We start from the raw sequence: 27,268 nt of genomic DNA on the forward strand, positions 1-27,268 counted from the left end.
AACCTTACCTTACGCAAATCCTAAAAATGTTGAAAAAAAACATAAATTTATATATTTGAACATTATTGATTTTTATTGATTTCATTCATACTATTTAATAATTTACATAAATCTTATAAAATCAATATATTAAACAAATAAAATATTTCATAGGTAACCAAAAAATAAAAAAGTTTATACGTTAAGTCAAAAACTTTATCGACCTTTAAAAATGTGATTTTTGAAAAATCCTTTCTTATTGCTCCGTGAAAGTGTTAGAGGAACCATTATTCCAAATTTCAAATACGTACGTTGAGTAGTTTTTGAGATAGAGTGATCAATAAGTTACAGTGGTATTTAGATTTTATATTAAATTTATATTTATATTGGTATTAAAAAACTATAAGTATAGTACCATAATATGAATATAATATATATTAATTTAATTCAAATATTTTGTTATTAATTACCTAAGATAATATAACAAATAACCAATTTGAATTCAATTAATATATACTCGTATTATAATCATATTATGATGCTATACTTATAGATTTTTAATAACATTTACCATAAAATATTTAAAAATCATACTTTTTAACAAACACATCACATATTATAAAATAAATCATGTAATAGCGGTAACGGTTAATTGAAGAGTGAGTATAGAAATTTAAGCTACCGAAAAATGTAAGTAAAAACAAAAGTATTTAAATAAAATTAAAAAATTAACTATAAAAGTGGTATAGAAATATCATGAACATATAATACATAGATAATAATTATACTCCTACATAGTAGGTAACATGTTGTAAATAGGAAACAATAGTGCAAAAATAGAACGCCATTGTATTTGATAAAACTAATACATATATAATTATTTATTTAAAATGTAGTATATGCAGCTTTCTAATTTTTTTCGAGTAGCATGAATGCAACGAACATCGTACTAACTAATGGCTTGATTATTGGACAATATGACTTTTCTTCTTTTTTAGGGGGGTCTATATACGAAGATATCCAGTCTTTATAATTATAGACGAATAAGTATTTGTCTTCGACTGTATCGATACCGCACTTCGCTTCACCTGCCATCTTTAAATTTCTCGTATGAATAGTTATGCCGTACTGCTGTTCACCACATATCAACAGACTACCGCTATCTCCACTACACACCGTTTTGTTTTCGGTTTTGGCACATAAAAACTCTTTATCGAGTGACCTTCAAATATAAGATAAAACAATTTCACGGACTGCATCCGAATTGCATGTCAAAAAAAAAAAAAAGTCTTAGAGGGGCCTGTCCGAATTGTATGCCACGTATTTGAGAGGTATACCGTGTACAAAAAGTACAAGTCGTGTACACTTATGTGGATAACTTAAACTTTATTTTAACTTGAACTCTTTATGATATGTTTGTATTGATTAGTTTCATGATTGAAATATTTTTTATATCTGAGTAAACATTTCCATAAATCAATATTTACATTTTATTTTATTATTATATAACTATTGAACTATTTTTGTCATTGTATATTGTCAGAAAAAACTCCATCAAATTTTATATTATTATTTATTTGAAATACCATGTAAAAATGTAAAATACATTCACTTGATTACTCTAAACTACAATCGTTTTATTTAATGTTTAATATTCACAGTGTCACCTTCTTCAATTTGGTAAAATGTTTACTCGGATATATAAAAATATTTCAATTTAGAAACTAATCAGTTTCTATTCATCCGTTTTTTTAAATATTAAAAAAATCAAAAATGTTAAGTACATGATAAATACACTTGGAGGTACATCGCATGCAATCCGTACAGACCCCTCTAAGAGATGACATGCAATTCGGACATTCCAATTTATGTTAATTTTTTTTGCATGCAATTCGGATGCACCAATTTCACGGAACAGCAATGAGTTGAACGATTAGTACCTCCTACCAGATATACATGGTGGTTTGCCATATCTGATAACGGCATCAATCATAAGCCCTTCATTCGACCATTTTTCTCCATTAGTAAGGCCGAACCCGATAGCCATGCAGTTTACTTCTGTGCCGTTGGCGAAATTATCAGGATTGCCAGAAGCCACCACGACACGTTTAAGACTTGGAAATGGCGCCTTCAACTAAACATGTGTACAAAATGCAAACGTTAATATCATAACCGCGTACCCATTTAGTAAATTATATAATATTATATATCATTAATATGTTAAGTCTTGTTCAGTAAAAGAAAACATTGTATAAAATACACTAAGAATGTTATAAATAATTCAATATATTATTTTGATTTTAGCGGGAAAATATATGAATGGGTAATTTTATTCGATCGTACTTTTTAAATAAATTACTTAGCGTGGTATTACTCGAAAGCTATGAAAGAATTAAAATAATGCGGCTCGGGTGAAGTCAATAGCTAATCGTTAAATTACGTTAATTTATAATAATTATATTGATGGGATAGTAATAAATTAATATAATAAATTAATATTCATAATTTCCAAGATGTAAACTTTTCTTTTATTATTGTTTTTATTAATTTACATTTTTAATCACTGAACCTCAAGTAGGTCACCACACTAGTTCCTTTCAAATCTTCTCAAGGTATTCCCAGGAATTATAAAAGTAACACGGTGGATATGAGGGAGTTGATATGAGACGGAAGTCTGGAGTGGAATCTTTTACAAAAGGTTATAGCTACTAAATTAATGGTTTTAATTATATTAATATTTGCTTTATTATCATTGCCCTGTAGTTGAACATACGACATATAGTACAGACATACTGGACTATATGATAATTTATCACATATTTTTGTAATTCAGTGATTTGAATGCAGTTATAATTATCTAAACGTATATCATACTAAATTTATATTTTTTGTTTTGTATTTTGAAAAAATAAAATACTATTACTTACCTTTATTAAATTTATATATGCTATAAATGTTTTTTTATCGTACAATGGATATAAATTTCATTACAACTTCCTCAGCCTCTTCGTGTACTAACGTTAAAACACCGCCTAAATTGATCTAACAATCATGATTTTATTTATAACAAAATAGCTTAAAAAACTTGTTATTCGAATTTGAAATTTATCATGTTTACTTGGATGTCCGATGCTTTCCTACCATACGTACAATAAGTAGCGGTCAACACGAATAATAGTGTTATCATTATGCCCGTGCAGACAAACAAATCATCACCAGGATGAATATCTATAGCCACTAAGTATGGATATTTGTCTTTATCGTAAATCGAGCCATTATATATATGACCTCCATCTTCAGATTTAGGAATAGTCTGCTGAAAAGCCCACGCGCTGATCGCTACTGATAAAATACTCAGGAAAAGCATTGTATTCATGATAATATGTTATATTATTATATTTGAACGATTCACGCAAATAAAACTTGGAACTGAACTGCGTTTGAAAAGTGCGAGATCAAGCTTATCAAACAACACTTAATTTTTGATAATTACACTGATAACCATGGTGATTTTTCATAAGTTCATCTGATTTCGAATATGCATATTCGATTTTTATAAAATAGATAATAATGTAACAATAACCCTTTAAATTATTTTACAACAGTAAAATAACATTAAAAACTTTTTCTTTTATATTTGATGAAGCATGTTTATCATTTTACGTTATGATAGTTAAAAAATTCAAAAACAAAACTAAATGTTCTTTTATTTGTTTTTTCTATAATGTATTTGCCAGTATATATTCGAATATTTAATAGAGACTATAATATTACATATTTACCTTACCCAAACATTATGTCCCAATTCGTAGTTATTTTAGATTTATACAATATTTTATTTTTGTAATAATTTTAAAGATGAAATTTTAATAGTTATAAAAATCATTGTTTCATTTGATTCCCATATAAAATAGATAAATTTATTTTTAACTGGAGACAAATATTATAACTTGTAATATTTCTTTTAGGGATATAAAACCAAAAAGTTGGATCAATATATTTTTAGTGGAAAAATGTACCATAAAAATATGCAATGAAACTAATGGCATTGGTTTTATTTGATTATAAGGTTTTGAAAAAAAAGAAGAAAAAAAGAGTATATAACATTTTAGAAAATTATAACAGCAATCTATTTTAAAATCAATGGTTATATTATATTTAAAATAAGATGTGTGATTTAGGTACATTTTATTTGAAACACAATATGTTATTATAATTTATTTTATTTTTAACTTAAAATTATTATTAGATTTACCGCTTATACGATTATACAAAATAAAGAATTTTGTGCCTGTACCATCTAACCTAACCCGACAGTTGACTATTGTCCCATATGGGTACAGTACTAGACACAATGCTAACTGGGATATCAGTACTAGCAGTTAGATATTGGTTTAGATCTAGCGCATTATGGGTACTATCTCAACACTGAAAAATACTAGCTAATATCTAATAATATGTCAACAAATATTATATTATATAATATACATTCACAAATGGTTAATTTTATCTGCAAAATAGTATTTAAAATTTAAATATATATCTATATTTACATTATACATACCTACAGTATATATATACGCATATTTATAGAGTACATATAATTATGAATTAAAACCAATTAGGAATTTCTAAAGGATCATTTGATAATTTTAGGAAAAATTAATAAAAACACATAGAATATGTCTTTATTTAATATAGATACATACGCTCATATTCATAGTTAACAGATGATTATTATTTAATTAAAAATCTACAGTAAAATCAATTTAATTGAATTTTTATTTATATTATAACTACTGAAAAGGAAATGTTACAGGAACAATGATGTAACTAAAGTTTAAAATAAATATATTTTAATTTTGAATATTAAATAAAGTCTTGCCTAATTGACAAGGACAATGAATATATAATGAGAAATGATGATAATTTTAAATTAATTTTCAATATTTAATGTGAATTTTAGTATACCAATTATTAACAGGTTGACTTTAGTTCCATTAAATTGTTTAATTTCAGCTAAAACAATTTTCAAATTATAGGTATGATAATAAATAAAAATTTTAAGTATAAATTAAATATTCACTGGATTAATTTTAGCTTATTATACCGAAATTAAATCTATTTTAGTTTTATTTATAACTTCTATAAAAATATTTAAATTGAAATTACACATATATTTAGCTTCAGAAATCATAATTCTATCTATCAATGAAAAATTGCAAAATAACATTCTGTTTACTTGAGACTAATGTAGATTTAATTTTAATTAAATTAAACAAAGATATTATAAAATTAAGTTGCAAATAAATGTTAGGACTTCGTGAAATTCAGTCGTTTATGGTGTTTTTAAAATTCATTTGAAAGGAAAATATAAATATAATGTGTATATTGTTAATACAAGTAAAGTTTACATGAATTTAAAAAATCTATAAAATATTAGGTATGTATGTAGCTCGTTTAAATATTTAATCAAATAAATATACCATCATATCAAAGTGAATGATATATTTTACGCTATATGGGGAGTTTTTTTAATCGGTATATAATTTTATGAAAATACACTATTAGTATTATATACTATTGGTAATTGATATCTCGATTTTAAATAAGATCCAATAAAATCATGCAAATTCTTGCAAATGCATACATTATATTTACTATATTTGTGTTATTTTATTAAAATATTGCAAAAATAGCTTTTAGTTTTAGGTTTCTAAAAATAATTTTAGAACACATTAAATCTTCGCTGTATACCTGCATTCCGTTATTCACCAGTACAAAATTATGAATTATGATTGTTGATACAAAGATATTAAATAAGATTTAATACAGATACATAATAGTCAAAATAAAATATAGGTACTAAAATATAAATACTTTATTTAGGGCCATTTCAATAGCTAGATAAGACTGTTTAAACTCCAGTTAACCGTAGTCATTATAGTTTAATTAAAATATTGATTTTTTGATCTTTCGGTTGAATTTTAATTCAACCTCAAACAAAGTTTAAATTAAATGATGTATGGTTAATTAAGATCTATGATTAAATTCAATATTATAAGATATAGGGATTACATTTTGTTTTTAAATATTTACAAAGTACAAAAATATTGGAATACATATATTAATATTCCTATTGATTTTATGTTACATTAACTTTAAATTTGTATTAAATTATTGCATAATTACTACTTTCAGTTGTTGGCTACAATCAAATCAGAAGTCTTGAATAGAGTGAAAATATTTTTAATGGAATAATACGAAGGTAAATTTATAATTTCACTGACAATGTTCATTTAACACTATTCCGTACTTAATCTATAGAGAACTGAATTTCTAGACGTAGTTATACCTATACGAATAGAGTTGTATTAATATGATTTATTTAATATGTTATATTGTATTAAAAAATAAGGTACAAATTCTCTCAATTATCTACTAAATTTAATTATTGAACGTTCTGGATAAATATAAATAGCGAATCTCTAGGGCTCCAAATCCAAATAGAATATACTTATGAGACAGTCGAATTAAAAATGATCGCCTAATACAACAAATCTTTTTAATTTTTATGAATATTTGTTGTAAACACTGTAGTTTAAATCAGAAAAGAGGACTTTATACTCTATACATTTGCAAACCTATTATAACAAATTTTGTTATAATATATTTTTTAATTTTTAATTTCACTTTATTATTACAATCATACGATCTGGTCTATTTAATAAATAAATGGAAATCCTATGATAAAAACATGATTTAAAACCTAACATAGACGGAAAGGCACTCCAGAAAAAATTTAATTTTCATCTATATTTATCTAGAAGACATTCATATTTGAATGAATTTGATATTTCTAGGAACATGACCCAATAAATTACCATACGAGTAATGTAATATTTTATTGAAAATTTAATGTTTTTTTGTTATTAAATTTGTAGTATTAATTTCGTGGTTTTGAAAATGTTATGCTAATATTTTATTATAGTTTTATAAATCCATTTGTCAAATTAATATCATCTTTGAGTGCTAGATTCTTTGTTTTTTTGTTCTCCGAACTCTTATTCCCTCAGGGAAAACATTTATTTATTTCTGTAATAATATTATTCTCTAATGGAACAGTGTCAGTGACAACACGTCACATTATTGCACAGTCTTATCAAATGACACGTCCTCAACATTTGACTTTGATTGATACTATAAATTATAATGTATAATTAATTATTGATAACGAAGTTTAAGAAAAATGTTTATAAAATATTATGGAAGCTGAAAAACATATATTTATTAATCCAATTATTAAAATAATATAAGCACATATTTAGCACAATAAAATAAATTTATTAGTAAGGCATAATATTCACAAGCTTAAATGTATAATAGAAAATGCCAAACACAACCTTTATGAATACTACAGAGGCAGAACTGAAAAATTGCATTTTTTTAAAAACTTTACTTTGTCAGAGTATTTTGAATTCAGAATTGTACTTCTATAATTAAAAACAATTAAACACCTACACAATCATGACGTATTCCGAGAACATTTAATTCTATACCGTTCCCGTGTTTCAACAATTTTACTTGTATTTATATATATGTAAATATATACAAAATACAAAATAACTATACTCAACAAAATTATTGATTGAAATATTCTAAATTTCAAATTGTTTAAAATATTAAATTTTTAATGTATGATTTATATACTTTGGTACTTGAAAGAATAATTATCAAAAAACGTTAAACAGTAAATAATTTTCAATACATTTATCTATTATTTTTTAAAAAGATTTACGAATGGTTCATTTTCAACTTTTTTTGTCCTGTTACGTATTTAGTTAACTGTTCTTATATTTAAAAAAAGCAAAAGTGTATACTAAAAATGATAAGACCTACTTGCCTAAATATAAATTAAATCTTCCAATATCCCAAACAAACCATGGTTGCAGAATTCAATGAACTTGTTATTCCTGCACTAAGTCACGAGATGTTCAAAACACTGATCGAAAAAGCGTTGTACATTTTAATGGAAATGATATTGTATTCGCATCCTGTTTGTTTGCGTCACTAGAACGACATCAGTGTCGTAGAAATAAACCATCACGAATCTCGACGTCCCGCAGGCGAAGCGTCCCGCTATAACTCCCCAGAGAGAAAACGAGTGAGTGACTGAGTGAAAGCGATGGACGGAGATTAAAACAACTAAATGTATCCGTGAAATTCATTGAATCGACTCATCAATTTATAATTGATATAGCGTAAAAAAATAAAGAAATATAAAAATGAAAAAAATAAAAAAAAAACCATTCGCATTACATGCCTCTGACGAACGAGTGCGAAGGTTGGGGAAAAATAATGAATATAATATAGTGATCACGGGTGGATGAGAGGGTAAAAAGTTTTTACTTTTTAAAAGCAAATACTTGTCGCGAGCGCTGCACTGAAGAAAAACGAAAGAAGCCTTGAGCGGCGGCGGCGGCGGCGACGATGATGTGACGTCACACGGGCACACAGTAATATTTATATGCGTGTGTGTGTGTGTGTATGTTTGATGGTGAGTGTGCGTGTACGGGCGCGTAAAGGAAGGGACAACAAGGTGGCAAAGGCGGTGCGCGGCTGAGTTATAACGTCCCCGGAGAGGAGATCAACACTAGTTATCCATTGTGGTCGACGGTGGCGGTTATATGCCCCTACAGCCCACCGCCGCCGCGGTTGATGGTAAATTATAAATACGCCATTAAACCCTGTCGCGTCGTCCTCAGCGGTATCCCTTGCGCGCGCCATACCGGCACATGATATGTCCCTGCGACGCCCGTTGTTGTTTGTTGCCGGCGCGCAAATCCCGCGGGTGTAATGTGCGCCGGTACACTACTACTATAGTAGCACTACCACTACTGTCTACAACGCTGCTACATAAAACACCACTACCGTTATACGCAACTCCGCTGCCGTCATCGCCACTACTTGTGCTATATCATAACGCACACACACACACACACACACACACACACACACACACACACTCAAGCGTGCCCGCACAAACGCGTCGTTCTCCGCGCAACATACTGCGCTAGCTGCACCGTGTATACGATAATGTGACGGTAGTTTTATTTATTCTCTCGTGTACACACGCCTATAATATAATATGCATTAGCCGGCTTCGCACGTCTCGTCAAAACGGATTATTTTTTATTTTTTCGGCCATCCTAGTTTATTTTTTCATCATATCCTCGTTTCGCTATTGTAACCCTCGTAACGTTTGATACCAAGTACATTTCGCTTTCATTCGTAGATACACGTGCCATGATAAATTAATATCTTTGATTTCCTTTGATGTATTTCAACATAAACACGATAGTTATACTTATTATTATTATTATTATTATTAGGTACAAAATGCAATGGATTTAATGCTCCATGCGATATTGCAAGTATTTCAAACAAACTATGTACGTACTATGTAATCTATACTCAATAGTCGTTTATCAAAATATTAATTTAGTTTTATTTTATTGTCACAAGAAAAAATATTTTGACCGTTTATCACAAAAATATTTTAATTGTATTCGTTCGTATCTATGTACATTATATGTATATGCATAGGCGTACACAGACTTTTTCCGGGGGGGGGGGGGGGTCCCATATAAAAATGTCAGAATCAAATTCTTATTCTTATAATTAATAATAATAATAGGTACCGATAAAAATATATTGTAGCTTAAACAATTTACAGTTAAAAAATGTAACACAATTAAAACATAAAAACATATATACATAACTATTTACAACTCCATCCTTCTGTCTACGGGAGTAAGACTTTTAAAAGTATCAACTATGTCGTCAATATTTATATTATAAGCAAATTCTTACTTAATAAGTATCGTAAGGCCATACAAACGATCCTGTGTCATGGTATTGCGTAACTTAGTTTTCACAATACTGAGTTTGGAAAACGTTCGTCCGCAAGAACATCTCGTAACTGGTATAACCATAAACGTTTTCAATGCTTCGACAACATTACAAAATAATTTCCCTTCCATTCCTAATTGTTTTCTATTAGCCAATTCACCCTATCACTGCATTTGTTTTTTTCTTCTTTTGGTGTATTAGCAGTATGTTTTAGAAGATAAATTTCTGTTTTCAATTTATCAGAATTTAGGTTAAATACTGTGGACATGCCAGAAATGTCATTGCTGTTTTTATTTAAAGGTAATACATTTTTAATACTTTGAATCATATCCATTTTTTTCCTGATTGAATCTAATATTAATTCCACTAATCATATGATCCAACGTAGAATAATATACAGAAACCTTAATTTCTTCTTCTTTTTAAAGAAATAGTATATTGTGTATTCAAACTATCAATTCTAATTGACACTTTTATTTTTATCAATTATGAAACTTCAGTTTCTTAATTCTGATATATTTGAATGATTTCTTGATGAATATCTTTGAAAACACTTATATATATTCAACATTTCTCATAAAAACAAGGAACTTCTTAAATGGTTCAACAACTTATACAGAAGTCAATAAATTTATATCTGATGTTTGTAAAAAACATTTGTTTTTAATACGAGGAAAGAATAGGATCTAATATTAACATGACAATAATTAATTCAAACGTCTTCATCTAATGGAATTCCTTTGCCTTTGGCTTGAACATCTGATTGTTTATAGCATCTATGATTTTTTTTTTATTGCAATTAATAATGAGGAACTTTTTTTTTCGCCAATGGCTTTTGAGCGGCGAGCCCATTTTGTAGTAAAAATTGATTATAAATTTTCTAACTTTATGTTTGTTTCAGTTCCAGTTGTATTGGTTTCAGCTTCTTTCAGCGAAATTATAAACTAATTGTATGTTACCAAAGATACCGAAAATTACTATATTATATTTCCCAATAAAATCTACCGAAACAAGATTTAAAAAATGACCGTAACAATGAACATAAAATAATGATTATTTTTTTTCTTAAATTTTACTTGCGCTATAACAAAACTATCAGATGCTCCGTCAAAACAAATCGATACTAAGATTTCCCATTTCATATTCTTGAATGACATAATTAATGTTTTCAAAAATACTTTAAGTATCAGTTGAAGTCTTTCGTTTCAAACATAAAAACAGTTCAAAAGGAGAATTTTTTGTTTCGTTGAAGTAGCGTTATAAAATTGATAATTGTTCATAGTCTGATCATATGTCCTATGTCACGTGTCTTATGAGTTATTAAAAACACTTTTCTATTAATTATTAAATCTTTTAGGTGTCTTTCAATTACTATATTAATTGATGATTTCAAATAATTTTGATTTTACTTGTGTAAATACAATTTCTCGGTTCAGATATGAAATTTTCATTAAATACTGAATCATATTTTCTTATAAGACCAACAATATCAATAAAAAGATCTCGTCAACATCATATGTCTTTTCTGTATGTCCACGAAATGATTTATCACCAACACTTTTTTTTATTGCTTATTAATAGTATTTTTATTGCATTACTTTTACTTTTATTTATAAACACAAATACATAAATATTTAACGTATTTTATAACATATACTCAAAATGGCTACCTTGTTTACTAATGCATGCACAAACCAGTTTTATCACGTTTGTGACTAATTTGTGCAATACGCTTACATTGATTAAGTTTATCTTCGTTGTTATGTTACTCTTCAGTTCATTCAATGTTTGTGGTCTATTTTTATAAACCCTTCCTTTAAGATAACCGCATTGAAAAAATCTGGAGATGCTAAGTCATGAGAAAAGGAGGGGGTGGCATAGTTCTTTGGATATGATAAGTTCGTCAAAAAACTCGCGTAAAAAATTAATTGTTTCATTGGATGTATGACATGTGGCATTATCTAGTTAAAACGAACAATCTCCTTCATCGATTTCAAGCAACGAAATAAATTGTGTTATAACGTCTTGGTATACAACACTGTTCACTGTTGTCTTAAAGAAAATAGGTTAAAGTAGTAGGTCTCCCGGTTCTCTTCTTATTTGACACTGATCCGGTTTCACGGAAACGGGCGATTAATCTCCTTATGGTTGAATTGTTAGGTACTGCTACATTCGGATATTTTACTTGAAATTCATCAATAACACAAGCATAAGAACGGCTAGCAAAATACTGTTCAACAATAAACACACGTTGCTCGTGGGAAAACGACATGATCACAGAGCAATAATCAAAGAACTACTAAAAGCGTCGCATCATCAATACATATAATAATGAAGTCTAGATTAAATGTCGGGAATCCCGTAGTGTTATTTTAAAATAACCGATAAAAATAATTTATCATAATTACTCATACTCAGTACTCACCAGTCAGAGTAAAAACAATCATGAAACATTCAAGTTTGATAATAGTTAATATTTTAAATAAAAAGAACGTTATGATGTTGAATATTATAATATGCCTACGCAAAAGGTGACTCATATCCGTTCCAAAGGGGGGGGGGGGCAAATGGGGCAAGTGTTCTAGGGCGTATAAAGTATTATGAATTTAAGGAGCGTCATAAGAATTAATGATAAGAAAAACTAGGCGTATTTTTTTTTTAGATTGGTAAGCATTTATTTTTCGTTTATTTTAAAATATCACAGTTAAGCATCTATCAAATAGTACAATATACATATATTACTAAATATGAAATTATGTAAATAATGTGTTACATCCCTACGTGTATAAATATTACCATAGAATGTCATTAATATATTAATAATATAGTATTATACATATTATATATTTAATATATATTAATATTTATCACAAATTATGACATTTATATAGATAGTATGTACCAAGTACCATAGTCCAAAAATTTAATTTTATATTATCATATAACGAATATTATCTGTGAATCATAATTAACAAGGGTACAGATTTCATATTATGGAAAAGTACTGTAATGCGCACTATAATATAACCGAAAAACGTTAAAATATGCTCTACCCTAAAAATATAAAAAGAAAAGAAAAGTAAATCAAAATTTAATTTAATTTATTATCTTTAACTGACAGTTTTTTTATTTTTTGAAATAGTATCTACAATAATAATTATATGAATATCTATTTAAAAAAAAAATAAAATATTTTCTGTTAACAATATAAAAAATGTGGTAATTTTTCTTATAATTAATACATAAATAAATACTATTTTTCAGTCAGTATAAATAATATTTATGATACAATCTAAATAAAGCATTATATTATTATGTTTATTGGCAAATAATAGCACCAAAACTTCGAAAATGATACTTAAAATCTAAAATACTTTAAATACCTATGCAAAAAATAACAAAAAGATTGAATATTATTATTACAATATTACGCAAATATATAATAAATATGTGTATATTATGTTATAATCAATTCATTATCAATTTTACACATTTCTAATAAAAAATTAGTTCAAATGAATTTGGATAATTCGGTTAATTTACGATTTTGGATTTTTTCACGGAACCAATAGATTTCATCAAAATATAATTTTCTAACGCTTATAACATTTTTTTGCGCTGCTCCGGTAAAGTTTTTTGGTTCGCTGGAAAGAACAACTTCTCTAGTATATAATATTACATTACTAAATCGTGCATCAGTATACATATTGGAATGTTTATCAACTTTTAACTACTAAAAATAGGAAGATTTCGTGATTTTTATCAACATTTCAAATTCAAATACTTATTTTTAAAAATTGTGACTGCGGATTTTTGAAATTTTTTTACACGAGTATACACAATGTGTGAAAAACATTGTAATGAAATTTCAAAATTTTATGGCCAATCAATTTTTTTATTGACATTATACAAAAAAAAAAAAAAATAGGATAGCGGAGAAATGTTCGCGGTGTAATGAAAGACGGCGAAACGGTCACGGGGAAATGTCCGAGTCCGGCACAATACGTATTGGCGGTGAATAATTATAATTCTTAATTATTCTACTAAAATGCAACATTTTTGAAAATCCTTTCTCATTGCACGGTGAAAATATGAGAAGAACCTCTATTCCAAATTTCAAGTCCGTATGTTGCGTAGTTTTTTAGATACAGCGATCAGTGAGTGAGTGATACTTGGATTTTATACATATTTATAGATAGATAAACTTTACGTTATACCATGCGTTTTCGTGATTGGTTATTCTTCGAGCACGTTAACATGCGATAAGATAAGCTTTTGAATGTAACAATCAGGGTTAGGATTTTATAGCACTTAAAATTTCATAAATATGCGCTATAATATTACCTTAAAAAATTGCTAAATAAGCTCTAAAAATATGTTATAAAATCATCAAAATATGCAACAAAAAAAAGAGGAATTTAATAATTTAACAATATTGCATGAGCACACGAGACGAATGTGGACTAAAGATATTAAGTTCATGAACGAATAATTCATTTGAACTATTCACTTTGATGAACTATTCTAAACTGTTTCAGTACCTGTAACTTAACAGTTCGGAGTTCGAAAAAATTTGGTAGCATTGTAGAAATGAAATAGTTCACGAACTTCTTTAAAAATTCTCTGTGGTTCGTTGTTCGAAATCCAGTAAATGTAAACAGCTGTATACAATTAGATAACAAATACTTAATTGCCCATAAGTAGTGTGAACTACTACTGAACTATGTACTGCTGTACTAATAGTGATATAACAAATAGTTCATTGCCAAACAGTATCAGTATGATCAATAAAATTAGTGAACTAGGTGAACTTAAGAATAGTTCATTTGAATGAACTGTGAACTAATGAACTATTCACAGAAATGAACTAAACTTTCCATCTCTAATGTGGACTGTATTAAACGAATTCTACACTCGTTCGTTGATAATCGACTATTCATTAGTAGATTTAGTAAAAATCGACAAAAAAAACCCAACAAAATCAGCAAATAACAAAAATTAGAACCAAATAACTAAAACGAAATTATCGTAATATTATATTATACCTACTTATATATTACCGCTGTAATTGTACAGCGTTGCATCACCGTGATCGGTTTATTTATTTAATCTATACATTTATAATTTAAATGAAAATTTAATTTAAAATTTTGAAATGCACAATAGTAGTGTTAAAAGTATATTTGAAATACGCTAGTCAAAAAGAAATTCTGATGATTTATTAAACATTGAATATGAAGAAGAATCAAATCTTTCAGATTTTTTGATAGGTGAGACTGTCCAATCCAGAATTATTAAGGATAATATTCTTTATTATATTACTGGTTTTATTGTTAGAAAGTTACTTAAAATAATTGATTGTTCAACATATGTAGACAATCTTATAGAACAATCAAGTAAACATAACTATAGTCATAAACATGTCTATTCTGTATTGACTGATGTGAAAAATGGAGGTAGATTATTAAAGAGTTCAAAAAATGTTATGAAATTAATTAAATATATTGGAAATTCTTTAATCAAATTAACTAACAATTTTAATTTAAAATTTAAAATTTAATTTATAACAACTTCTCATATATCTGGTTTATCTGCAAAAATAATAATTTCAACCAAAAATTATGATTATAATTTCAATATCTTACAAAATAGGACATATTCCGATCATTCATTTTTAGAAAATCATAGATTAGATTTAGTAACACTAATCTGTAAGGAATATTTAAAAATACGTCTACATCATGTTGCCAAATCAAAAACGTCTTCTATTGTTAGTAAACGGTAACAATTGACCAAATTAGTATTATTTAGTAATATGTGATTGTATACTGTGTATGTTTTAATAATAAACTAATATGTATATATTTGTGATAAACATTATTTTCTTTTTTCTTAATTATATTTGGTTTAATCCTTAAATTTTCACATTATTTAAATCTTATTTAATAAAGAAATATCAAGGAAATAAGTATTTGATGCATATAGAATAATAGATTTTGTTGTCAACCGACAAAATGGCGTCTATTCACCTTATCAGATTCACTCATAGCCATTTAAATTATATAGTAGTTACTTATCTAGTGTAGTATAGAAGTCAGTGTTAAAATCACAATAATTGTTTATGGACCATAGAGTTGATATGATATGAATCTATAACCATGATTAAAACAAGTAAACTAAATACCGAATACCTCGTGATATTGAAAACTGACGAACAATTTTGTGTCAATTTATCAGTTATCAGTCCTCCTTATCGCCCTTCAAGACTGATAAATAAAATGCAAATAAATGCAATAAAAATTAGGTATTATCTAAATTAGCGGGGGGGGGGTCCTCTTCGGCCCCCCCTGCGGGCGGCCTTGGTTGTACACAATAATTTTTTTTTACCGTGCTCAACCGGGTCGTCAAAAAAATCGGCTGATAACGACATTACTCAATCGAGTATCACGGATATGAAAACAGCCTGTGCTCATTATAATGAAATTTTAGCGCGTGTAATTTTTACTGTATAAGTAGGTATTTTGATCAAGAAATATTGTAAATTAAATTTAAAAATTGATAGATTTTTAAAAGAGCATAAATTAATGGATGGTAGTGATGTTAGTGTAAATGACGAGAATTTAAATATTGAAATTAATATTAAATATTCAGCTTTAGTAAGTGATAAAAGCTTTAATTTAAAAATTAAACGTAAATACGTTGATAATTATTTATGCTTTGGATTTACGTGGAATGGTGATATTGATTGTCCTTTAACAGTTTGTATCGTTCAACTGTTTCACCCCTAATAAAGGAATTATGTAAAAAACACCAGTCTCAAATGTCACATTCAATTTATATTATATATATTCATTATTATTTATTTAAGTGTGCCGTGGAAATTTTGAAAATGATCAAGTGTGCCATTAAATAAAAAAGGTTGGGATCCCTGAACTAACTCAACGTAGATGACGGAAAAAACAAAACAAGGCTCGTTTCACACCATATGGTTTTGACCGTACGGCAAAAATCCGGACGGCGATAATATTTTAGTGGCGCAAAGAATAGCATATACGCTTTCATATTATACGGTCACGGCAAAATGCCGTCTAAATGGCAAACTGCGACTACAGTATACGGCAGCCGGACGGCGCGATAAGCTTAGTGACCAAATGCATGTTTTCACATTATACGATTTTATTTGTACGGCAGAATTCGATCAGACACAATCGCTTAAATTTATGATTAACATTTATAATGATTTATAATTAACATATTGTTTAAATAATGGCGGAATTCGATGTAGAATTTTTAATTATTCTCGAGCAAAAGAGACCAGTGTTGTGGGACAAATTTTTAGATTCCTACAAAGATAGAAATGCTACAAAAAATGCCTGGCGAGAAGTTCTAATAGAACTTAACCAGGAATTTGATGCTTTGACGATTGTATAACCATAATGCAATCATTTGTTTGTTATTCATTATAACAACGCGCGACTTGGGTGTTCTTATAAAACTAAACCTATACTAAAATATACTAAGCATAGAAATCGTACATAAATCGTGTTTTACCGTACGTTCAAAACCGTATAATGTGTAAAGAGCCAATAATCCGGTTTTTGCCGTCCGGATTTTTGCCGTACGGTCAAAACCGTATAGTGTGAAACGAGCCTAATGGTAAAAATCCAACAGTCACAGTTATCACATATATGTAAGTCTATTGTAAGGGTTTTATCGTATTGCTTATCGTTTTATCGATCTTTAACATTGATTCACTGTCAAAACCACGATTTAAGATATACGTTTATATTTAAGCACATCTTTAACCGTGGTCAAAACTTATATAAATAGAAAATAGAAATTTCAAATTACAACGAATTGATATCAATTTTTGATATCGATAAAATGTTGGATATTTACCTACGATGTCGTATTTCGATATCGAATATTATTTTTGTCATTTTGATATCGATATTGATATCGAAATACGACATCAGTGTATGCTGACAAGATGTAATTAGTAAAATACTAATTTCAGATTTATCAATTACTGTTCTAATTAAATTTGATTAAAATTTTTTGGAATAAGTATCGTTACATTTTGTTCAACTTAGCCTTTCTCTAAGCCAGTGGTTTTCAACCTTTTTAACAATGCGGCACCCTTCATCTTTTCGCGGCACATCAATTCATAAATGATGTGAACCATAATTTATATATACATGCATGTATACTATTTACAGTATACTCTATTAGAGTGTTGTTTATTGTGAAATATGTTAATACAATCGATCGGTCGAGACGGCCGCGACGGGTATACTTACAATGAATAATATTATGTGTATCTACGATTAGTTCGATCAGTTTTCATATCGAATATCAATGATAAGCTGGTAAATACATGCTTATAAAACAATTTATAGATTTATCACGGTACGTTTGAAGGGCGCTCGCGGCACACCAATGTGCCGTGGCATACCGGTTGGGAACCACTGATCTAAGCTGTTAAAAGAGGTTTTAAACTATTTTCAAAATCTTCAAAATTGTACTAATATTATCTAGGAAATGCTTTTAATTTACTATATAATAATAGTTTAAGAAATACGCATTCCAAAATAAAATAAAAATGTTGTGTTAATTCTTATAGTCTTTTGCGTAATAGCCACGCCCGGTGAATATAACTATACTAACATTTTTTTCACATTTCCGCTTCCTTTAGAGTATGTAAAAGCTGTCAGTTAAAATAAATACTAAAATTTATAGTTATCTATGACATTGACGATAGAATATGAAATGGTGCAAAATGAAACAATATTATGAGTATGTATGAGTTTCTAAAAGTAATTCTTACATACATGGAATAATGGTAATGATAATTTTTAAGTTATATATTGTACAAAGTTATGATCAAAACAATATATTATGTATTTTTTTATTTTTTATTTTAACAAATATATTAACTATAATATTTATATTGTATGGTTATTTCTTATTGGTTTTTATAAAATGTTAATAATATTTTCATTTTTATTCACTGTAAATTGATTATAGTACTATTTAATATCGGTAAAATCTCAGAATATAAAGTTACATCGTTAAGTCATGTCACAGTAAAGGTACATGAAATAACATAGCGTCACAAATGTAATACTAGAAAATACTTATGAATGAATAACTATTGAATTCATCTTTATTGATTACTTAAATCCAATATACTAAAAGACTTAATAATATGATTTGTATATTTAATACATACTATTTATAGTAATTTTATTTATATTTACGATAAACCAGTTATTTAATCAAAAACCTGGACTTGGAAAAAACATTTCAGTAACTTTGCAATCCCACAAGAACGCGAAATGAGTTTTTTCGTCATGTGCCAAACCGGAAGAGAGATCATTTATTAACTTAGGCTTCCATTAGAGTCTATCTGTCACCCCCTCCATGGGATGTCAGGGGTAGTCTACACGCAGTTAATGCGCAAACCTTGTCCGGGAACCTCATGCTATATTGATTCGACAGGGTCTACGGGGCGGATTTAGCGCTCTCGCCGAGCTCGTCGTGTTCTGGGACTTGCGCAAAACCCGGAAATATAAAAACAAATGGAAAACGCTTAAACTTACCCGTGCCAAGCATTTTATATTATTTTATTCGCCTTTATTTCTCTTACTCTCTCTTGCTTTCTTTCTTTTTTATTTTGAATAGGAAATGCCGATGTTATTCTTTTTTTTCAATCATTTGTATACAAACCACTGAAATTGAAATGTAGGATTATGGCTCAGGTGTATAACTTTTGATCGTTCCTTTTAAATCCTGTTAAGACCGTGGCTTTAGACTAAGAAAGTTTAACAGGATACTAAGTTTACAATTATATTTGTGTTCTGAATACTAATAAGATTGTAAGTAAATATTTTCAATATAAATGTATTTAAAAAAATGATAAATAACAATTATTTTTCGGTATAACATCAAAACTTTTATAATAAAATCTACTCGTATATGTACCTATTACTTAATTTTATAGCTGATTTAACTTCTCCTCTATACTCTATAAAATTAAAATGTATTATGTACAATGATATTGTATACTTTTATGCATTTATTTTCAATCCTATAACCCTATAATAGTTATAATACAACTATTCTATAAGTATTAAATTAAAAAAACAATACTTATTATTACAATGAGAATCAAGAATTATTTAATGCGGAAATGCTAAATGCTTCAAAGGTGTTCAAAGAATTTTTTTTTTTTTTTAATAAAAACTTATGCTGAAATATTCATTATAAGAAAATTTAAATAATCATACCACTTTAGATATATGATAGACGCGTAAAAAAAATGAATCAACGTTTATATTCAGATCTCGTACTAGTACATAAAACTTCAACTATTTTTCAGACATTTTAGTATACATCTATAATATTTTTATAATATTTTTATAATATTTTTAAGTTTAATACATTTAAAATATGAGTACAGGACTTTCGCATAATTTTTCCTGGGATTTATTTTCAAAATACATAATTTAGTTAAAGTTATTAATATTGATAAGTTGTATGACATAAGTTTTATTGGCAACTTTTCTGAAAATTATAAGAAATAAAGAAGTTAAAGTGATATAAAAACTTCAATATTAGTATGATGTGGCTGTGATAATATTAGAAATTACATCTTCATCAAGAAAAAATGTAGTACAGAGAACTATTGTTGTAGATCAACTGCATTCATGAATAAATAACTTCAATTTTTAAAAAATCAATTATTAGGCCATTCATCTTACTAATACAAAATATTAACATTGCTATTGAAAACTATACTAATAATATAATTTAAAAATATTATTAAATTGGTATTTTTTGATAGATTACAATATCACGCTGATGGCTCGTGAATAATTAATGTACACCTACTAATAGCATATACTAGCTGATCATTAAATTATTTTATTATTTATATTTATTTATTATTTATCTTTGAAATAAAAATACTTACTTTGAAATGTTTTAAATACTTAAATAACTAAAATTATATTCAGTTTTACTAGCTTTATATTACGAATAAAACCTTTAAGAGAAACTTCATTAGAATTGTTACTACATACATACGCATAATGAAATATTAGTTATATTTTATATTATATTAGTATTTTATATATTATTATATACATATTATATTAGTGTCTATCTGTATAATATATTTTCATGTTTTTTATATAGTTATATAATTGGCTATAAATAATTATAGTATTGTATTGCTTATACGTATGAAACGATGTGATTGATAAAAATCGTAATTTTGTACCAAAATAAATGAATAAAAATTATATAAAAATTGTAATATTTTTTTTTTTCTAATAAAAAGAAAAAACTCTTTTCAATTTCCTATATCTATTTTTTAATACTTTTATAATAAATTGTTAATAATTTAAAAATTATTCACGCAATAATGTAATAAAAAATTACTATTCAATATCCTGCACCAAATATCTGCTATCTTATACACACTGTATTAGTTATAAAATAAGAGGGGACTGGAAAGTTTATTGTGAACTATACATCACTCGACAAAGGATCTTAGAACTATGTATTTAGAGTTTAGACTAAGGCTTTCGTAAATCCTTTTAGTATGTACAACAATATGTCACAGCCAACGGGAGCATGTTGATCTTGCCATCATTGATTTACAATGACCTAGTAGTTTAGAACCTTTCAACTCACTTATGTAAGGATATTATCTGTCTTTTAATTTATGAATTTTAAAAAATTTCAGCAAAATTTCACTCAATTTATTATTCTCAGAGAAATTATATTAAAATAATTATCTAAATCTTAGAATTGTTAATTTTTTTTAAATTTTCAAGATAATATAAAAGTAAAAAAGAACAAATATTTAACAAAAATATAGAAACACACTTTTTTACAAACCTAAACGAGCATAACTTTAAAAAATCAGGCCTTGCTAAAGAAAAGTAACTAAGAAAAGTTTTATTAATTTTAATAATTAATTTAATCATTACCTAGTAAATTCTATATATTTTAAGATATTTATAAAAAATATATCTAATGGTTTAATACATAAGCCACAAATCGTAATTTTATTAACTTTACTAACAGGTGAAAGAGATAAAATTACTTTACGGAAAATTTAAGATTTTATATTAGTATGAAATCTTGAGTGCACCTAAATTATAAGTTCACAGTTTATATTTGAAATGTTTATTATACATACTATCATTTTATGAAATTATATTTAATAATTTATTTTATATTTCAGGCTTATTATACATTTTCCCACAATATACTTAATAACTTTTTTTATTTATTCAAATAGATTTTAAAATAATTTGATATTTAACACTTTTTTCCTTCAAAATTAAACAAATTTTTTTATTAAAATTACCAAAATGTATAATAAACTTATAAATATATAATCCAAAAAACGTAAAAATAAATTTTCATAATCCATTGAAAATTTACACTTTTTAGTTTTCCTTTTTTCGGTAAAAATATCTAGTAAATATGTAACTTTTTTTGGTAAGCCCTAAAATAATATTTTGATTTTATTGAATAATTATAGTTTTTTTTTTTTTTTTTATTAATGACTTTTAGTATAAACTATTATAGTTTGAAAGTTAAATAAGTTAGTTAAAATATATATTTATAAATCTTTAGTTGTTAATCGTCAAGAATAATAAAAATTATGTTTATAGTTCTGTTCAAATATTGAATGTCAATAAAATAAAATATCAAATTACAATCTAATTCTTTAAAATAAAGTAAAAATATGATAAAATCAATTTTTCAATAAAACTATATCCTAGATGTAAAATTATTCATTACATCTATTAGTGGTCAGCATAATTATTTAATTTTCAAACTTTTAAAACTACCGAAAATACTTACTATTATAATTCTTTAATTTAGTTTGAAATAGATATCCATTAGATATCCATAGATAAGCGGTTTTTATCATTTTCTTTTAGTAAAAAATATTTGAAGATTTTAAAGAGATAACTGATTAATTTATTAACTATTTATAATTTTGGGATTTATTAAAAATAATTATTCTAAATTTTAGTTAAATGAACAAAGATGAAGACTATGATATGATATAATAACGATTATACAGTATCGTCATGTATCATAAACTTTAAAATAATCTATACAAATGATAAATATGTAAATGTTTATCGACATGTTTTTTATTATCAAATGTAACTTATAAATCATCTATATTATATACTATTATACATTGTATCATTATCATAACAGGAGTATTACCCTCTTTTCGGTCATCATCCCTTTACATGTTTTATGATACCGCGTATGTGTTTTCATTTCGGATGGATGTTGATTTATGACTGGTAATATTATGTGTGCACGCTGGGTGAGCGCAACGTTAATTAGACAGTTCCGAGGTTAGAGTTGGGGGTCCACCCCAAGCCAACTAAACCCTTTAAATTTTTTCCGGCCTAAGCCGAATGAGGATTTGTGTTTAATAAAAATCAAAAAAAATCAAAATCTAATCAAATATCAGCTGGCTTATAATATGAGTCATGAACACCTGACAACAGAATGATTAGCATTTAACCGTAAGCTGATAATAACAATCGGAGGTTTCTTCGACTCAATAATAATTATTATTCCTAGATGCTGAGATAGTATGAGGGGGTTAAGTGTTACTTATTTCATGGGTCATTCCCGACCATTGGCTCCGTTTTATCCCCTCGGGGAAATCCCGTGGTATATACGCATGAGTGTGTGTTCGTATTTATACATACCTATGTTTGCGACCCTCTTGTAAATCCCAAAATAATTCTGAGTATTATGTGGCCGCTAAGCTATCCAATGGCGTGAAGAGATGGTTCAGTTTTATATTAAAGCCTTTTTTTTTTTTTTTAGTTGTGGTTGTGGTCTATTCGTTAGAACAGAAACCCAGCTATAAATCTATTGGCTGGCAAATCCCAGTTGCGTACGTTGTGTTATAGTGTTACGTGTGCAAGTTGTCCATGGTATAGTTAGGGGTAGGGAAGGGTCAACTAAAGCATTTCGTTTGGATTACTGAACAAAAAAAAAATCTCTAGGAAATATACACATCAGTTCCTCATCCTTTATGGTCAGATTTTATAGTTTTCCACACCTCGACGTATCTCTGAGTTTTATATTACAAAAATATTGTTAAATCCCACTTCATGTGTATATGTAGATACTGCAAATAACTAAATATAAAATTTGTATAGATAAATTTTTTTACAAATTATTTTCGTAGTATTTCCTGTATCATATATATATATTTTCCAGTTAAATCAGTATGTATATTATATATATATTGTATGTGTGTATATAATATATACATACTCATTACACTGTATATACTATATTATATATTTACACAATAAATAAATTACTAAATAGCAATTAATAGAATGGAAAAAAAACCATTATTTCAATTTGTAAAAGCGTAGTAAGAAAGTATAAGCTTCTATGAGCGTAACTATTCAAAATGTAGTCTACCTAACTCAGGAATGGTGAAAGTTTTGGTATCCATATACCAAATAAATATTTTTAGTTTGACTTTACTTATTCTGCACGTCAATAACTTAGCAGGACCCTTTTATCTTTTTTTCTTTTTGTTTAAAAAATTAATTAAAACATGTAATTAAACAAGAATTTATTTATTGTTACTTTGAAAATTATTAAAAATAGCCGTCATCATTTAAATTTAAGTGGTTTATTAAAAGCATATAACAAATCCGAAATTTTGTCTATTGACTGTCGAAATGAACGTCTTATTAAAAATCGAAAATATTAGTCACAACTACGAGATAGAAAAAAAACAGAATATGTATAATGATATATAAATGTTATAAAAATTACTATAAAATTTATAATTTTATGTTATAAAAATTATTTTCAATGTTAAACAGAAAATTAAGTCAAAATTGGGAATTATAAATAAATTGGAGTACTACTGAAACTATGTACGCTACTTTGTGATACGCAAGGAGTAGGTTTGCTATTACTGTTCAATGGTATAGTTAGTTCAATGTTTCAATGGCTCAATACAATTAGTAGTAATATTGTATTTTAAATGTAAAAACATTTAGAAACTCAATTTAGGTATGGAATTTGTTAATTTGTCTAATATATAATGCTACATTTCTTGCGAATCTCATGAAAAGCATCATTTAAAAAGGATATTACATGAACACATGTTAGATATTAAATAAGAAAAAAACATTAAATCTAATTTTTAATTTGATCAAACATAATTTATCTATACATTTTTTACTTTTGCATTAGCTATCTTTAGGACAGAGAATGTTAATTAAGATATAAAAAAAAATCATTGCATTACACAACTAATGTTTTTTTAAATATTTATTTTTTACGTCGAATAACCACTGATTGTCAATAAGTATGGTTTTGTACCAAGAAAACTTCTTTCGACTTATGTAGATGTTATTGGTGCATATTTATATTTTATTTTATAAAATATTAAAACATTTTCCGTTAGATCTTCTGGTAAACCATACATCGGTGAACTTTCTTTAAAAAATTTTAATAGTATTGCAAACCCATAATATTTTTTTTTCCAAAACTTGGTTAGATTTGTTATTTCATTTCATTTCAACGTCACCCGTAACTTCGTCCAATTTATTTTTTGGGAATATTATTGTTGTTACTGAATCAAATAACGATACTCTTTGAAATTTTAATTTAGTTATTGTTGATGATAAAAACCGTAATTTGAATGTATAAAAGTCAATTTTGGTTCCTTTGAAATTTAATTTAGAAGGGCTTGAGATTATTTTATAGTTACAGCATTATTAGAATCAAAATGTTGCATAACACTTTGTTCTTATTAAAAATATTAGTAGTAATAAGAAATAGTTTCGATCCAAGTACCCAAACTTGTAAGTACAGGTTCGGGATGAAGGACTCCGGGAGCTTCTAACTTAAAAAATAATACACACGAAGGAGCTCTTAAAAATACTTGTTTTGCTTCTGTTACTAATTTATCAACTACATGAAAATGACTCCAAATATTTTCTGCAAATCTATGTAATCCGTGTGCTATTCAAGTAATATGAATCATCTTGATGTACAGATATCAAGATAGATCCCCCCATGACCTTTATTTAAATATTTATAATACATCCATATTATACATAATATAATATAGGTATTCATCTATTTTCTATCTAAAAAAATAAATATACTGTACTTATTAGTTATTATACAGTCTCTAGGCTCGAATAAAATTAACAGTTCAAACATAAAACACTAATATATTAATTGAAACGAACTTTTTAGATTTTTTTCATTTCCTTTATAGTTAAATTATAAGAATGTATGAAATTTAAATTTAGTACTTAATGCTTAACATAATATATTATATTATTATATGAATTGTGTAATTATATTATTTTAGAGTCGTCTCAATGGTTTAACCACTATGGTTGTTCATCGTGAGGTTGTCAATATAACTGTAGACAAAGTACTGGACGAATTGGCAAAAAAAACCAGAAAAATAGATTTAATAATATAAATATCATTAATATAATATAATTTCCATGTATAAAAATAAAGATTTGTATGTATAGTGTTTATTAAAAAAATCAGCTACACCCCCCCCACCATGACAAAATCGGGCATGTACCAGTTGCCCCCAAAAGTACATTTTTTATACCAATTCCCCCCAAATTACCTAGAGCAAAATGTACCAGTTGTCCTCAATAAAATGTACCAGTTGCCCTCACATGTTAATATATACACGATTACAATATATAGCCTGTAAAATAGGGGAAGTAAATATACAAATTATAAATAAAATTATTTATAAAAATAATGTAAGATAGTATAAAATGATAAAATCAAATTTTGATATTTGCAATTATATATGATATTGTATTTTCTAATAAATAATAAATATAATATATTATACAAATAGTATGGATAAAATAAAAATTGTAATATTTGAATAATAACCTACTACTAAATGCAAAGCCGGGATTTTACAAAAACGTGAATTTAGACGCGTCTAAGTGGATAGCCGATTTATAACGATATTAACGACAATTATATTACGCTTTATCGGAATACACTAGTTATTATCATTTATTAAATCTATCTTTATTAGTAGTTTTTTTTTTGTTGGACATTATTATATGATACGATGTATACCTATATATATATATGTCTTTGATAGGTACATTTTAGTAGACGAAAAGCACTGACGTTGTTAACATGATGGAAAATATTACGCGAGTGTATAGTGAAAAGGGCAATGTTTTGTTAGTTTTAAATAATTATACTTATTAATTTTAATTATTATTTTATTAACTTTTTCATATTATATGATGTGTACTACGATTTATTATGAATTTTTTAT

The 27,268-nt window shown here is 26.8% G+C and overlaps 2 protein-coding genes across 3 annotated transcripts in view; one reads left to right on the forward strand and one right to left on the reverse strand.

Moving 5' to 3' along the window:
- The window catches only part of LOC112694232 (homeobox protein orthopedia-like), a 54,585-nt gene that overhangs the window by 13,064 nt on the left and 14,253 nt on the right, over positions 1 to 27,268 (forward strand). The gene's annotated exons all lie outside the window — the stretch shown is intronic.
- Positions 817 to 8,112, reverse strand: LOC112694234 (alpha-fibrinogenase albofibrase-like). Of its 2 annotated transcripts, none has more exons than XM_025569642.1 (3): positions 7,879 to 8,112; positions 1,920 to 2,113; positions 817 to 1,201 (listed from the first exon to the last, which is right to left on the reverse strand). In XM_025569642.1, exons 2-3 carry the CDS (start codon positions 2,024 to 2,026, stop codon positions 889 to 891), a joined length of 420 nt encoding a protein of 139 aa, XP_025425427.1. In that variant the 5' UTR covers positions 2,027 to 2,113; positions 7,879 to 8,112; the 3' UTR covers positions 817 to 888. The 2 variants fall into 2 exon arrangements, with proteins under 2 accessions (XP_025425427.1, XP_025425428.1); XM_025569643.1 differs by lacking the exon at positions 7,879 to 8,112 and adding an exon at positions 2,907 to 3,011.

Source organism: Sipha flava, unplaced genomic scaffold (assembly GCF_003268045.1).
Source record: "Sipha flava isolate LNK unplaced genomic scaffold, YSA_version1 125_pilon_pilon, whole genome shotgun sequence".
In the NCBI taxonomy this organism is placed as follows: Eukaryota; Metazoa; Arthropoda; class Insecta; order Hemiptera; family Aphididae; genus Sipha; species Sipha flava.